This window comes from Carcharodon carcharias, chromosome 31 (assembly GCF_017639515.1).
Source record: "Carcharodon carcharias isolate sCarCar2 chromosome 31, sCarCar2.pri, whole genome shotgun sequence".
Lineage (NCBI taxonomy): Eukaryota > Metazoa > Chordata > Chondrichthyes > Lamniformes > Lamnidae > Carcharodon > Carcharodon carcharias.
In genome coordinates, this window is record NC_054497.1 from 26685489 (window position 1) to 26702422 (window position 16934).

Genomic DNA, 16934 nt, shown 5'->3' on the forward strand with positions numbered 1-16934 from the left:
TCAAATCTTGTACTCTAAGAGAACATTGGTGTGGATTTTAGTTCACGTTATACATCTGCAATTACATTCACACAAAACGGTTAACAACTTTAACCTCATTATTTTTTGTTTGAAGATAAGTCATTTGCATCTGATTGAAGAAGCGTACCAGTAAAACCTGGATCCAGAATAAGAATACAGATATCCACAACCATGGAAATTTGGATGACCTGATTCACAATTCTTACCTTTTTCAACAGTAACAGGAGTGAACTTCCACCTAAAAAACAGAAGATCCTTAATAATGGTTTACTCAGTAAATTGATTTTGTTTATACCAATCAAAGTCTTATCTCACTCAGATTTAAAGGAATGGTGACTTTAAATATTTTACTCGATTTTTTGTGACTATGGTGTTGCTACTCTAATTCTATATTTAGGACCTAGGTAGCACAATAAACTGTCTTTTAACTTCTAAGGTCTGGTTTAAAGTCTAAACCAGGTTGACTGAATAAAATCCCTTCTAACTGTTGAAAGGATCTTATATGGAATGTGTCAATCCACTTCATGGGCCATATATTCGTCTCCCAATGGAGGTACAAATTGGGTGATGGAACGCTGAATTTAGCTTTTTGTTAGCTGGAAAATTAGTTTTCTTGTGCCTCCCCGAAGGCCTTGAGTGTTAAGTGCACACACTCCTCTTCCAAGGTCGGGGTCCCCATTGTCAGGACCACAGAAAAACTGTATCTCCAGCTGCACAATTTTTTGTGTACTGGTGTGGCTTTTGTAAACCCTAAAAATAATGCACCTCCTTGCAGAGTTTGTGACCAGTGGGGAAGTCTACTGGGAAGGCTTGAATATTCAGAAAGGTAAGTGTAAAATGTTTTCAAACCTTTAGATGTCACCATTAGATGCTGTATTATAACACAGATGTGTTTTTGATGCATTGATTCATCATAAGGATTTGCCCTGAAAAGGTAAATTGACCCTTACATTGACCAGCATTGTGTAATTGTTGTTATGCGTTTACAGTACTTTTCCAATTGTCAAAAGTGTTATAATTCATTTAAAAATGCAAAAATATGTCCTGACAGCCTCTGGTGTCAAATTATGTGGTGTGATTTAAATCGACAGATAGCTTTGGCTGTTAAAAAGCCCTGCTTTTGGAAGTTGAAGAAAATCTCTGCATCTGTTCTTTTCCATTGAGTGACAAGCATTCTGCTTTGAATCGGAAATGGGAGATTCTGTTCTGAGTTTCAGGCAATGTAACTGAATGTTACTGGATGCTTTTGTAATGAAAAGTGTAGCCAATATGAATGCTTAGCTGAGTTTCAAAAGCTTATCATGGCTTCAGCTCAGCAGGTGAGTCTATTGATCCAAGAACAACTGAAACTTTTAAGATGTTGTAATAACAGATATGCCTTTAATGTGGTTTCTTGTCTGTTTACAAACCTAAAAGGCAATTAAAGAATCATGTTATTTTGCACTGGAGTTGTTTTATTCCAGTATCAATGATGGTGTGTTTCAATTCAAGGTTTTATTAAGTTGTTACAGGCTTAATTTTTCCATGATTTTAAAATAATTCTCATTGGTCCTGAGGACTGTACATGGTTCATACTGGGTCAATAGCTATAGAGGATACATGGGAGACATGGAGTTGGCAGGGGGTATTAAGGGGCATGGCAATCTGAGTGGGGCATGGGGGGCATGGAGGTGGATCAGGGAATATGGATGTAGCATGGGCAATCTGAAAGGGCATGAGGGTAGATGGTGGTGGGGTGAAGTGAGGGGGAGACGATGGTGTAGTGGTATTGTCACTAGACTAGTAATCCAGAGACCCAGGGTAATCCTCTGGAGACCTGGGTTCGAATCCTGACATGGCAAATGGTGGAATTTGAATTCAGTAAAATTCTGGAATTACAAGTCTAATGATGACCCTGAAACCATTGAAGATTGTTGTAAAATCCCATCAGGTTCACTAATGCCCTTTAAGGAAGGTCCTCACCTGATCTGGCCTACATGTGAATCCAGACCCACTGCAATGTGGTTGACTCTTAAATGCCCTCTGAAATGGTCCAGCAAGCCACTCACCTGTATCAAACTGCTACAAAGTCTCAAAAAAGGAATGAAACCGGATGACCACTCGCCATCAACCTAGGCACTGGAAATGACGACGACAATCTCAACCCTGCAAAGTCCTCCTTACTAACATCTGGGTAGTGCCAAAATTGGGAGTCAAGCAACAGCCTGACATAGTCATCCCCGTGGAATCATATCTTATAGATAATGTCCCAGACACCACCATCACTATCCATGGGTATATCCTGTCCCACCGGCAGGACAGACCCAGCAGAGGTAGCAGCACAGTGGCATACAGTCAGGAGGGAGTTCCCCTGGGAAGTCCTCAACATCGACTCCGGATCCCATGAAGTCTCATGGCATCAGGTCAAACATGAGCAAGGAAACCTCCTGCTGATTACCATGTACCGCCCTCCCTTAGCTGATGAATCAGTGCTCCTCCATGTTGAACACCACTTGGAGGAAGCACTGAGGGTGGCATGGGTGCAGAATGTACTCTGGGTGGGGGATTTCAATGTCCATTACCAAGAGTGGCTCTATAGCACCACTACTGACTGAACTGGCCAAATCCTAAAGGACATAGCTGATAAACTGGGTCTGCAACAGGTGGTGAGGGAACCAATAAAAGGGAAAAACATACTTGACCTCATCCTCACCAACCTGCCTGCCACAGATCTGTCCATGAGAATATTGGTAGGAGTAACCACCACACCATTGTTGTGAAGACAAAGTCCCGCCTTCACACCGAGATTATCCTCCATCGTGTTGTGTGGCATTACCACCATGTTAAGTGGGATAGATTTCGAACAGGTCTATCGATTCAAGACTGGGGATCCATGAGATGCTGTGGGCCATCAGCAGCAGCAGAATTGTACTCAAACACAATCTGTAACCTTATGGCCTGGCATATCCCCCACTCTACCATTACCACCAAGACAGGGGATCAATCCTGGTTCAATGAAGAGTGCAGGAGGGCATGCCAGGAGAAGCACCGGGCATACTTAAAAATGAGGTGTCAACCTGGTGAAACTACAACACAGGACTATTTGCATGCCAAACAGCATAAGCAGCAAGTGATTGACAGAGATAAAAACAGGTAATTCTGTTTTTGTTTTGTGATTGACAGAGCTAAGTGAGCCCACAACCGACGGATCAAATCTAAGCTCTGCAGTCCTGCCACACCCAATCGTGAATGGTGGTGGACAATTAAACAGCTCACTATAGGAGGAGCTCCACAAATATCCCCATCATCAATGATGGAGGAGCCCAGCACATCAATGCAAAAGATAAGGCTAAAGCATTTGCTACAATCTTTAACCAGAAGTGCCGAATGGATGATCCATCTTGGCTTCCTGTGGAGGTCTCCAGCATACAGATGCTGGTCTTCAGCCAATTCGATTCGCTACACGTGATATCAAGAAACAGCTAAAGGCACTGGATACTGCAAAGGCTATGGGCCCTGACAATATTCCGGCAACAATACTGAAGATTTGTGCTCCAGAAGTTGCCATGCCCCTAGCCAAGCTACTCCAGTATAGCTACAACACAGGTATATCCGACAAAGTGGGAAATTGCCCAGGTATGTCCTGTACACAAAAAGCAGGACAAATCAAACATGGCCAATTACTGCCATATCTGTCTACTCTTGACCATCAGTAAAGTAATGGAAGGAGTCATCAACAGTGCTATCAAGCAGCATGTGCTTAGCAATAACCCACTCACTGAAGCCCAGTTTGGGTTTCACCAGGGCCACTCAGCTCCTGACCTCATTACAGCCTTGATTCAAACATGGACGAGAAAGGTGAACTCCCCAGGTGAGGTGAGAGTGACTGCCCTTGACATCAAGGCCGCATTTGTCTGAGCGTAGCATCGTTGGCTGATCTTCTGGCATTTCGATTTCCACATTGTCATCTAACCCCAATAACCTTTGATTCCCTTGGCTAACAAGAATCTACCTCTTCTTTAAAAATATTCAATGACCCTGCTTCCACCATCTTCTGAGGCAGAGAGTTCCAAAGTCGCGCAACCCTCTGAGAGAATAAGTTTCTCTCCATCTCTGTCCTAAAAGGGTGACCCCTGCAGAAGGGCAGAAAGCTGGAGATGATCCAGAGACCCGGATAGCACCCATAGACCTCAAGTGAGAGCTGCTCAAAGGTAGCAAGGCGGAACCCACGCCAGCAGAATCAAACGAGGTCCAGAGAAGGCCCCTGGAATCTGAAATATATTCGCCAAATTAGATTGGGACTAGAGGAGTCCTAACGCAGGGAAAGAAATAGTGAGGTAGATGCCTCATGTAGCCAAAAAGCCTGAAAGAAGACAGGTTATTAAGCCGGAAAAGGAAAAGGTCAAAGACTTGCCTGAAGTGTGGCTGGCAGAAACCTTCTTTCTGGCATTAAATAGAGACAGAGGGAGTTCCCAAACCAATAAGTAGACAGGGAGAGAGATGCCTCTCGCCAGTCAAAACACCACCAGAGAGGGTAACTGGAGCTGAGGGCAGTGGTGTTTCAGAGGACATGGAACATGTTAGGAGAGCGGCCCCTCCAAAGCCAAAGGCCCCAGCAAGGGAGCCCGTGTTTGATTTCACTGACCACTTTATGGCGAATTTAAATGTGGAGCAGAAATATTCCCAAACTGGCCCAGAATGCATGAGGGTAATGCCTCACCCAGTTGCAAGAACTGATCTTCCCCCAAAGCGTAGTAGTGTCCCAAAAGACACTGATCCTATCACGCTACTGACCAGCAGAGGGACACCAACCAGTGTAGACCACATGCTCACCCACCATCATGCAGAATTGCAAGAGGACTGGACAGAGTTAACCACCCCCTCCCTCAACCCCCCATCCCACCAGACCACAGCTCTGTAGCCATATCCAGTATGGATGTGGTAGATACCCCTGTCGGAAGGCCATCTTCCTGCCATCCCAGGCCAGAAAGGCTGGCCTGAGTTCAGGGGCCAACTGCCCACTTTTGCTGTGCCAACCGAAAACACCCATCCCCGGAAGCAGGAACTCTCCAGCTGTGCTAGTGCCTGAACCGGAATTGCCTAAAGGGGTCAAGGTCTCTTTAAAACACCCCACTCGCCTGACCGTCAGCCAAACGCCAGTCTCTGGGTCTGAATACCTGAGGCCCCAGGTTACCAAAGTGGACAAGCAGGAGCTAGGTTAGTCAAGAGCAGCTCAGCCCTAAGATCCCAGAGTCTTGCACCCACAGACTGATGTTCAGCACTCCCCTGCAGACCACCCAGAGTGGCTTGGCCATCACTCACCCCCTGAGTGCTAACCATCCTGTAAAATCCCAGGCCCTTTTTGAGGATACATGATTAGCTGGTTGGAATGCCTGACCACCTCCCCACCACCCTTCCAACAGAGGGAATTCAGGTCTCTAGCACCAAATAGACTTCCCCATGCATCAGGCACCTTCTATTTCCCCTACTAACTGTGCCTGATGTGCCAGTATGAATGAGAGAATGTCTGTATACTTCTGCACTTCTTATTCTTCCTTCCCTGGGGCCACATCCAAAAAAAGTGAAATGAGAAGGAATTCATTTCACTTTTCTCCAACAGGGAAGACATGTCCCAGCCAGGAGTCAGGAAAGAAAGAAAATGTATATATTTCTACATCAACCTTGCTACTTTATAAAAAGTATATATTTTTTAAAAATGGACAAGGCTTTACCCTGACTAGCCCTGACTCATATCAGAGGAATTTCTAACCTTAACATAAACAGCAGAGACTCATTATCTCTAAAAAGGTGCTAATACACCCAGCCAACAACACCCCCCCACCTCTTATGCCACCTGTTACAGACTGAAGAGGGATTAATTTGAACAGCCCTGATTTTTCCTCTCACGACCCATCCGTAAACAGAAAGGTATTTTTGATTTCCCCCTTTATAAGTGGTGGTGTATTTTTCCCAATATTATATAGCAATGTAATGCACAAACTCAGTTTTGGAGTACAAAACGTGAGAAAGGGGTTTCGCAACGTCTGCCCCTTTTTGCACTCATACAATAAAAGAGGGATAAGGGAAAGAAAGGGATACAGGGCAAGACCACAATAAAAATAATGAATTATGGCATAAGAGGTGGATGGGGGGTCCGGGGTAAGGGATGAGGTTTTGTGGCAATTATGTGGGGAGCTGGGCGACTGAGTCAGAGAACCAAGGCTGGCCTTGTGGCCAAGATCAGCACTCACACTCTTCACACACTCCATCGTGGCTTGCAAAATGCTTTGCAAACATGACCCCTGTGTGAAAAGACAAAAATCCATGGAAAAGTCATACATAGGTCAGGTGTGCATTTCAGAATGCTCAAAAGGTCAGGTTTTCTCAAGTTCACACAAAAATTCAAGCTGACATCTACTTCCTAACGGGCAAAAGTCTACAGCACAGAACTGATAATCTTGACCAGTGTGGGACAAGGAAAATTCAGTGATGCAGGAGTGGTTTTCTAACGTCAGTATATAATTAAAAGGTTTCTTTTGTATCACTTATATCTGACCCAAGTGTTTGATTCTAAGAAGATTCCCAAACCGTAATCAGTGCTCAGTGCTTCATTCCTCACTTCAAATGAGTCCTTAATTTGCAAAAATCCAATTTAAGAGAATTCTCCTGATATGTATTTCATTTGGGCTGTAGCAGACATGCGACATTTTTAATTTGAGTAACCCTATCTCAGTGGGACATGTTGATATTCTCCTAATGGCAAGTTGGCCTGCCTGTACAACACTGCTATACAATCTTGGTAGATATTGAAAAAAACTGAGTTGGCAGTGTCATTTTCAACTGGCCTTCCGAGCTCCACTACCTACACTCTAATCGTCCCCAAACTCCGTATTCTACCCCAAACTAAGATTTGCTCGCCTATCATTCTCTTTGCCTAACTAGCTCCCCAATCCCAACAGATTGGATTCAAAATCCTCATTTGAGTTTACCAATCACTCGACCCCCTCACACCACCATGGGCTGAATTTTATACAGGGCGCAGGCTCCCTACCCCTGAGATAGAAGTCGGGGGCAAGCCTACCTGCGCTTGGTTTGTTCTCTCCACAGCCATTTGGTGGCCGTCAGGCCATTAATTGACTTGAGGGCGGGAACTCTGCTACCATCGGAAAGGAAGTCCTGCCTCCAAGGGCTACTGGCCAATTAAATAGCCGGCATCTCTCTTGTCCCAACAACGTCATTGAGAGCGGTGGCCAAAGCAGGGACTGCATGCAATCTGAAGAGAAGAAGCTGACAGAACCTACAGTAAGTCAGGGGTGTTGCCCAGGCTAGGCTGGCAGGCCCTAGCGAGGAGGATGGAGGGCTGGGAACAATAGGGTGGAGGGGTAGAAGAAACGGTGGGGGAGAATAACTCGGGTGCCGAACAGGAGTCATGCCCCCCACCATTGGCCCAGTCACAAGGCCACCAGGTTTCAACTAGCAGCCTAGACAATTGGAATGATCCTCCCCCACCAAAGAAAAACCCTTGCGATGGTGGGAGAAGACCTTAAATGGCCACATAAGGGCACCAATTGACCCACAGGCCAGCAGGCAGGCGGAGCAGGCAGGCAACAGGCACTGCCACGGCACCTAATTTTATTTCCTATGGGGACAGAGGTAAAGTTCAGCCCCTAGTCTTTGCAACTCCAGCCTCATGTACCAGCAAGCACCCTTTACTCTTGTGACATTGGCCTCCTGAGTGTTCCTCCCTCCATCTTTAGCAAAGTCTTTAGATGGATTGGCCCTGCACTCTTTTCCTAAAACCACTCTACCTTGCCACCGCTCTCCACATTCAAACACCTGCTTAAACCTCCCTCTACAATCATGCCTTCAGTCAGCTCTCAACATTTTTCCACCGCTGTTCAGCATTCTTTTCTCCTCTGTTAAGTCTTTTAAATGTCTACACTGCAACATTCCTGGTGTTTACCACAAACTCTGCTCTTTTGACAAAAATTCTACATCTATCCCTAGTCTCACACTGAAGCCCACTCATCTATCACCCCTGTCCTTGCAAACCTATCATCTCAGTCACTATTTTCTAATGCATTAGAATTTAAAATCCTGGTCTTAAACTCCATCCATGGCCTTGCTTCACGCAAGGACCATCACAGATTCTATTCAAACTGTTTGAGTTATTGGACTACACTCTTGAGGAAAACAAGATCTTAATTTGCCCACTTCTCCATAATGGAGTTTTTGACAGGAATGCTATGTTGTCCTTGTAAAATACAATAATTAGGCCTCAGTTAGGCTACTGTGTTCAGTAGTGATGACCTTACATGGTGGGTGATACTGAGGCTTGGGAAAAGATAGCGAGAAGGGCCACTAGATTAATTCCATTTCAAAGCACCTCATTTATCAAGATAGAGTAAAAGAAGTGGGACCCTACATTTTAGAGAGGCATCGACTTAGAGATGATTAGATCAAATTTACAGGATGATATGGGGATTTGTGTACGCATCTTTTGTCACTTAAAGGTTGGGGAGGACCAGGGCTTACAATTTCAAGTTATAAAAGGCCAGAACTAGGCTGCATTTCATGAGGTGTTTTTCCCAAAGAATAGTGGACTTATAGAACAGGCTGCTGGCTCACACAGAAAACGCTGAATTTCTTCAAGTGAGAACTAGATCTGTTTCTGAATGGGGTGCATTTCATCTTGTTAATAAAGGTAGGCACTACATGACATGAAATCAGTGTGACCTACTGAATTAGATTCAATCAACGAAGGCAGTTGCAGAGAATTATCCTATAAACTGATCTCAGAATTTTATCTGTTTTCACCTCTTCCATAAGATTGCATGGTTTTCTGATTTTTAAAAATTAATTCATGGGATATGGGCCTCGCTGGCTAGGCCAGCATTTATTGTCGATCTCTAAATGCCTTTGAGAAGGTGGTGGTGAGCTGCCTACTTGGATCACTGCAGTCCACACGGTGTAGGTACACCCACAGTACTGTTAGGGAGGGAGTTCCAGGATTTTGACCGAGGGGCAATGAAGGAACAGCGATATATTTACAAGTCAGGATGGTGAGTAACTTGGAGGGAAATTTCCAGGTGGAGGTGTTCCCTTGTATCTGCTGCGGGGAGTATATATATATATATATATATATATATTGTGCTGCTGAAAACATCACAGTTCTGTAGGACAGGCTGAAAAGGCCAGAAGGTCTTTTTCTGTCATCATTATTCATGTTATTTCCCCTAATCACCCTGTAAATTTAGTTTAATAATCTACATGCTTTATGGTACCATACCTTGAGAAATTACTTCACCCTCAGAGGCAACTTCTTCAGTCCCAAATGAACTCATCATCACAGTCACAAACTGTCTAAACTGCAGGAAATGTTTCAGAAGCCCTATATTCACACAAAAAGAACAAAGTTGTATTAAGGGATGTTCATTTATTTTTAGTAAGAACATAATAACAAATAGAAGCAGGAATAGACCATTTGGCTCCTTCAGCCTGCTCTGCCGTTCAATACCAATATGCCCAATCTTCTGCTTCAATTCACTTTCCCATCACTTGGACATTTTTGTTCATTTGTTTATGGGTTGTGTCCGCCACTGGCTGGGCCAACAGTTATTGTCCATCCCTAATTGCCCTTGAGAAGGTGTTGGTGAACTGCCTTCTTGAACTGCTGCAGTCCATGTGGTTAGGTGCACCCACAGTGCTGTTAGGAAAGGAATTCCAGGATTTTGACCTAGTGACAGTGAAGGAACGGCAATATATTTTCAACTTAGGATGGTGAGTGGCTTGAAGGGGAACTTCCAGATGGCGGTGTTCTCATCTATCTGCTCCCCTATTCCTTCTAGATGATAGTGGTCGTGGGTTTGGAAGGTGCTGTCTAAGGCTTGGTGAATTCCTGTAGTGCATCTTGTAAATGGTACACGCTGCTGCCACCATACATCAGAGGGAGTGAATGGATGTGGAAGGGATGCTAATCAAGCTGGCTGCTTTGTCTTGGATGGAGTCGAGCTTCTTGAGTGCTGTTGGAGCTGCACTGATCCAGGCAAATTGAGAGTATTCCGTCACACTCCTGACTTGAGACTTGTAGATGTGTACAGGGTTTAGGGAGTCAAGCGGTGAGTTACTCACCACAGGATTCCCAGCCTCTAACCTGCTCTTGTAGCCATAGTATTCACATATCCCTTGATTCCTTGAGAGACCAAAAATCTGTCTATATCAGCCTTAAATATACTCAACAATTCAGCATCTACAATCCTCTGGGTTGGAGAATTGCAAAGATTCACAATCCTCTGGATGAAAAAATTTCTCCTCATCTCAGACCTAAATGTTCGGCCACTTATCCTGAGAGCGTGGTCCCATGTTCTTGATTTCCCAGGGAAGCAACCTCCCCATCAAGCCCCTTCAGAATCTTGTTGCTTCAATAAGATCACCTAATGTTCTTCTAAACTCCAGAGAGTATAGGGTCAGTTTATTCAGCCTCTCATCATACAACAACCCTCTCATCCCACAGTACATCCTTCCCTAGAGACTAAAACTGCACACAGTACTCCAGCATGGTCTCACCAAATTGTACAATTGTAGCAAGACTACCTTATTTTTATACTTCAATCCTCTTGCAAGAAAGGCCAACCTGCCAATTACCTTCCTAATTGCTTGCTGTTCCTGCATGCTAATTTTTGGTGTTCCTTCTACAAGTACACCCAACTCTCTCTAAACATCCACATTTACAAGTTTTACACCTTTTAAAAAATATTCTGCTTTTTTATTCTTACAACCTAAAAGAACAACCTCACACTTCCCAAAATTATACTCACTCTGTCACCTTGTTGCCCACTCATTTAACCTGTCTATATCTTTTTGCAGGCTCCTTGTGTCCTCCTCACAGCCTGCATTTCCATCTAGCTTTGCATCATCAGCAAACTTGGATACATTACTTTCTGTCTCTTCATCTAAGTCATTAACATAGATTGTAAATAGCTAGGGCCCTAGCACCGATTCTTGCTGAACTCCACTAGTTACAGCCTGCCAACCTGAAAATGCCCCATTTACCCAATTCTCTGCTTCATGTCCGTTAACCAATCCTCCCTCCATGCCCCAGCTCCATGAGGCCTTATCTTGTGTATTAACCTTTTGTGCGGCATCTTAAAAAATGTTTTCCGGCAACCTAAGTTTACTTTTTCATTTATTGGCTCCCCTGTATCTACTCTGCTAGTTACATCCTCAAAGAACTCCAATAAATTTGTCAAACACAATTTCCATTTCAGTAAACCATGTTGACTTTGCCTGATCATACTGTGATTTTCAAAGTACATTGTTAAGACTACCTTAATAACTGATTCCAGCATTTTCCCAATGACTGATGTTAGGCTAACTGGCTTGCAGTTCCCTTTTTTTGTTCCTTCCGTTCTCGAAAAGCGGTATTATGTTTGTTAACTTCCAATCCACTTAGACCATACAAGCTACAGAATTTTGGAAAATCATAGCCAGTGGATCCACTATCTTTGTAGCTACCTCTTTTAGAACCCTAGGATGTAGGCCATCATGTCCCTTAAGTTTCTCCAATACTTTTTCTCCGCTAATAATATTTACCTTAAGTTCCTCCCTCTTATTATCCCCTTGGGTTACCCTCCATTTCTGGTATGTAATTTAGGTTTTCCACTGGGAAGACAGGCACAAATATTTGTTCAGCATATATGTCCTTTTCTCATTCCTCAGGATAATTTCTCCTATGCCAGCCTCTAAGGGAGCAATGCTTACTTTAGCTAAACTCCTTTTTATATATTTGTAAAAGCTCTTACATGAATATTGTTTGAATCACTGATTACTTTGTTACCTATACATTCTAGCCTATTTTACCTACTTTCATGCACTATTTTAAATGTAGTTTTTTCACTTCTCTTATTCCTCCCTACAGTCTCACCTGTCACATCCACCATTCACTAGGTAAGTCAATGGCCAAGCTGAACACTAAGTATATTCCAGGATTTCCAATCCAACTCCTGAATCAGCAATTGGGAGGTCTGCAGAAACAAAGGTAAAAACTGCATCTTGGCACCGGCAACAGCTGATATCAGGGAGTAAGGGGGCACTGGGATCACGGAGTTCAGGAGCACTGGGGTCACGGAGTTCAGGAGCACTGGGGTCACGGAGTTCAGGAGCACTGGGTCACGGAGCTCAGGAGCACTGGGGTCACGGAGCTCAGGAGCACTGAGGTCACGGAGCTCAGGAGCACTGAGGTCACGGAGCTCAGGAGCACTGAGGTCACGGAGCTCAGGAGCACTGAGGTCACGGAGCTCAGGAGCACTGAGGTCACGGAGCTCAGGAGCACTGAGGTCACGGAGCTCAGGAGCACTGAGGTCACGGAGATCAGGAGCACTGAGGTCACGGAGCTCAGGAGCACTGAGGTCACGGAGCTCAGGAGCACTGAGATCACGGAGCTCAGGAGCACTGAGATCACGGAGCTCAGGCGCACTGAGATCACGGAGCTCAGGAGCACTGGGATCACGGAGTTCAGGAGCACTGAGATCACGGAGTTCAGGAGCACTGTGATCACGGAGTTCAGGAGCACTGTGATCACGGAGTTTGAGAGCACTGTGATCACGGAGTTTGAGAGCACTGTGATCATGTAGTTCGGGAGCACTGAGATCCTGGAGTTTAGGAGCACTGAGATCCTGGAGTTTAGGAGCACTGAGATCATGGAGTTCAGCAGCACAGAGATCACGGAGTTCAGGAGCACTGAAATCCTGAAATTCAAGGGCAGAGATTCTGGAGTTAGGGGTCATCGAGATCATCGAGTTGGGAGGCCAAAATGCATGAAGTGATTCATTTTGTTAGGACAGCCAAGAAGAGTCAGTATAAAATAAAGGGTACAGTTCTTAAGAGGGTGCAGGAACAGAGAAAGATGGGGGTATATGTGCACAAAGCATTGAAATGGCAGGGTAGGTTAGAATGCAGTTAATAAAGCAAACAGGACCCTGGCCTTTGTAAATATGGACACACAGTACAAAAGCAAAGAAGTTATGATGAAACATTGTTTCAACTTCAACTGACTGGAGTAGTGTGTCCAATTTTGGGCACCACAGTTTAAGAAGGATGTGAAGACATTAGAGAGGATGCAGAAAAGATTCTCAAGATTGGTTTCAGGTAACTTCAGTTACGAATGCCCAGGATAGGTTGGAGAAATTGGGCCTTTTCTCCTTGGAGAAGAAAAGATTAGAAGAAGATTTGATAGAGGTATGCAAAATCATCACAGTCTGGACAGCATGTATAGGGAGAAACTGTTCCCATTGCAGAAGGGTCAAGGACCAGATGACATCAATTTAAGATAATTGGCAAAAGAAGCAATGGCGACATGAGGAAAAATTTTATACACAGCTACTGAGTTGGATCTAGAATGCACTGCCTGACAGTACGGTGGAGGCACTCAATCGAAGCCTTCAAAAAAGAATTCAATAATTATCTGAAAAGGAAAAAAAAATCGGAAATACAGGAGAAAAGGTGGGGAAGTGGGACAAGGTGACTTGTCCTTGCAGAGAGTTGGCAGGGACACAACAGGCCAAATAGCCTTCTGTGTTGTAACCATTCTATGCTTCTGTGAGAACATGGAGATCTGGGGCAAAGATCATGGAGATCAGAAAGGAGGGATCATTGAGATGGTGCAGGAGATGGAGGGTGCAGTGTCAGCCAATTATAGGGTTTTTAAACAGATTTACTTGTTGTGCCTTGGGGAACCACTCCTGCTTCTTCTGGCCCAAATGCAAAGCTGTAAAAACAATTACCTTAAGGATTCAGCCTTCTCACCTCCTCTTACTTGCCAGGCTTCCTAGGGGTCTAGAAAATCTGTTGACATTAGTTAAAAATAAATAAACCTTTTAAAATGGAGACACACAGTCTGCTTAGAAGATTTCAGTAACTGAACCAGAAAGCTATTTAAAAAAGCCAGCAGAAACTGCAAGCACTGAAACCTCTTTATCTTGTATAAATGAACATAGTGTAATTGCCAGGAGAGATCTGAAAGCCAGAGCTATCAATCAAGCAATGTTTTCCCTGGAGCTAAGGTGGTTCTGAGCTCTAAAGGATTTCTGGGCTCTCAGCAAAGAATGCGTAATGAGGCTTGGCTGAGAGCCTAGAAATCCATTAGACTGTTGAAATATTGATACTTTAAAGGGTCTGGATGAATAGCATTTTTTTGGCATGCAGTAAAAAGGAGTTATTTTTAAGGAAGTGGAAAGTTATCAAAGAATTACTTTTTTTATGTTTCATTTTACCCATCCCATTGTCACTATAGGGTTCATTGGTTCTATACAGTGTCTAGTGGTTGATTGGGCATGGGAGTGTCAAAGCTTGGTATTGGGGCATGAGGTGCCGTGGAGGGTGGGTGAGGGGCATAATTTGGCATGGCAAGGCACGAGGGGCCATAGAGGGTGGATGGGGGCACATCTTGGCATGGGGGCATGAGGAGGACCTTTTGAACGTACCTCAAAAGGTTCATTCATACAGACTATGGTTCACAGTACCTCTGAGGTGCCGTAAATCACGATCCTTGGAAAAGCTGTCCGACTCAATGAAAATTGTGGAGGACTAGGATATGCCTAATCCTGCAATCGAACTGCAGGATACGAGCTCATGGCCTGAAACAGCCCATGCCCTTAAAAAGCTCTACAGAAAATCAGAAACCCTGGGAATGTGGTCAGGAATCCCGGAATCGGGTTGCGGCTGCAATTTTCACCCCTCCACAGAGTGTCACTGACTCCATGAAAATTCAGTCCATCGTCTCATCCAAAAGCCATTACTGCAAACAGTGCAACACTCTCTTAGAACTACACAGAAGTATCAAGTCAGTAAGACACAGAAAGAGACAATTCAGCCTATCAAGTCCATGTCGGCTTTCAGTAGAATAATCCAGTCAGTCCCATTTCCCCTGCTCTATCCCTGTAGCCCTGCAAGTTTATTTCCCGCAATCCTCAATTATGTGCTCAAGCCTCTAAAGTGAATCTTTTGATTCAACGACAATGAGCCACAAGAAAAGAAGGAAAAGAAGAAAATCTCCAACAAAACAAAATGTCAGGGATTACCATCACTATATTTTTTTTCTTTATTCTTTCGTGGGATGTGAGCATCGCTGGCAAGGCCAGTATTTGTTGACCACATCTACTTCCTTTGAATTGAGTGGCTTGCTAGGCCTGAACAGAGGGCAGTTAAGAGTCAACCACACTGCTGAGTCTGGAGTCACCTGTAGGCCAGACCCGGTAAGGATGGCAGATTTCCTTCCCTGAAGGACATTAATGAACCAGATGGGTTTTTATAACAATTGATGATAATAGTCATGGTCACCATTATTGACACTAACTTTAAATTCCAGATTTATTAATTGAATTTAAATTCCACCAGCTACCATGGTGGGATTTGAACCCATGTCCCCAGAGCATTAGGCTGAGCCTCTGGATTACGAGTCCAGTGATATTACCACTGCACCAACATTTTGCTATATTGCATTATAGGTTAATAATCTAAATATGTGAACAGAGAAAAATATTTTTTAACTAAAAACAAAATCATTTCATAAGTAAACTAAAATGGCATGGAAAGTAATAACCAAAAACTAGTTTCCGCAACTATAATGTCACAGAAAATGTTATACATTGCAAAACATTGCATACATACCAAGGGAATTTATTTGCAGTTCTTTGGTCTGTGCTGCCTCCATGACTGATATAAAGAGTTTACAAAGCCTCTCATTGAAGTGCATGAATAGCTTCTCAGCAGCAGTTGGGTAACTGTACAGGATACAGAAAATGTAGCACACTGACGCTTTCACTGCTTCATCAGGGTAAATCAGTCCTTCTCGCATATGTTCCAGGAGCATCGCTTAAATAAATTGCAATAATATATTGAAAATAAATGCTTCATACTGAAACAACTTTTCACAATTTTTCATTTGAAGTAACTTTAGTTAAATCTTCCTCCAGATCATGTTTTGCATAGTAAAGAATCAGGTCATTCGGTTCAACTGGTGTATGCTGGTACTTATGCGCCACACAAGCTTTCTTCAACTCTACTACATCTACTACTGTCATCATATCCTATTCCTTTCTCCATGTTTTTATCTAGCTTCCCCTTAAATGCATCAACGTTGGGTTACAGCTTACTGAATGCTTACAGTAGAATGGTAATTTGATTACTGCAAACTCACCAAAAAAAACAAAGCTTTTTTTTCGAGTTTTGGGGTTTTCTCTCTGTTCTGGGTATCTTGGCAGAATTTGGTTTAGGGAGGTACCACTCAAAGCAGTTTCTGTTTTGGGCACCAAGCTTGTAGAATTTTATATCTGCCTAGAAATCCAATTGCACCCAGAATCGGGCATGCAAGGGGCAAGGCACTGCACACACATTGACTCAGGTAACTGACTCAGGTTGTAATATTCATGCTGCCTTATCATTATCATATGAGGCCAGCATACCATACTACTCTTTGGCTGTAACAAAGCTGAATATAGGGCATCTATGATACCAGTTAAAAGCAGCCAGCTGCATAAAGGGGAGGAGCATTCTGGTTGTAGATACCAGAGAGACATTTTTGGAATGAGATATACAGCTGAAGTATTACTGAGAGAGCACCAAGGTTCTCAGATGATGCCTGGGAGGCCCTGGTAGGCAACAGACAGGAGAAGGAACTTCCTCTTCCTCCTGAGGTGCAAGGTGTCCTCTGCTATCAGTGGGAAGATATTGCAGGGTATGTAAATGCAAGCAGCCTAGCATCCAGGACATGGATACAATATTTAATGAGCTCATTAAAATTATTATGGGTCTCATAGTTAGTGCTCACAGATGCACTATTTACAGCTTTACTATTAACAAGATTCACAGCACTCACAAGGCTGCCCTCCCAGCTTCCCTTCACTCACCTACAATTACTGCACACCCCCTTCTCCTCA

The 16934-nt window shown here is 43.8% G+C and overlaps 1 protein-coding gene across 1 annotated transcript; it reads right to left on the bottom strand.

Moving 5' to 3' along the window:
• On the bottom strand, positions 1 to 15868 carry LOC121271604 (meiosis inhibitor protein 1-like). Its single transcript, XM_041177640.1, has 4 exons — positions 15667 to 15868; positions 9290 to 9391; positions 149 to 259; positions 1 to 14 (listed from the first exon to the last, which is right to left on the bottom strand). The coding sequence occupies exons 1-4, from the start codon at positions 15866 to 15868 to the stop codon at positions 1 to 3; spliced, it is 429 nt and encodes a 142-aa protein (XP_041033574.1).
• Positions 15869 to 16934: the final 1066 nt, after the last annotated feature.

Excerpts from the sequence above, each read along its gene's own strand:
- LOC121271604 (XM_041177640.1), bottom strand. The coding sequence starts at position 15,868 with ATGCTCCTGGAACATATGCGAGAAGGACTGATTTACCCTGATGAAGCA. Across the intron at positions 9,392-15,666 it reads ACTGCAAATAAATTCCCTTG|GGCTTCTGAAACATTTCCTG; the intron begins GTATGTATGCAA and ends GTGTGAATATAG. Across the intron at positions 260-9,289 it reads GGGTGAAGTAATTTCTCAAG|GTGGAAGTTCACTCCTGTTA; the intron begins GTATGGTACCAT and ends TCTGTTTTTTAG.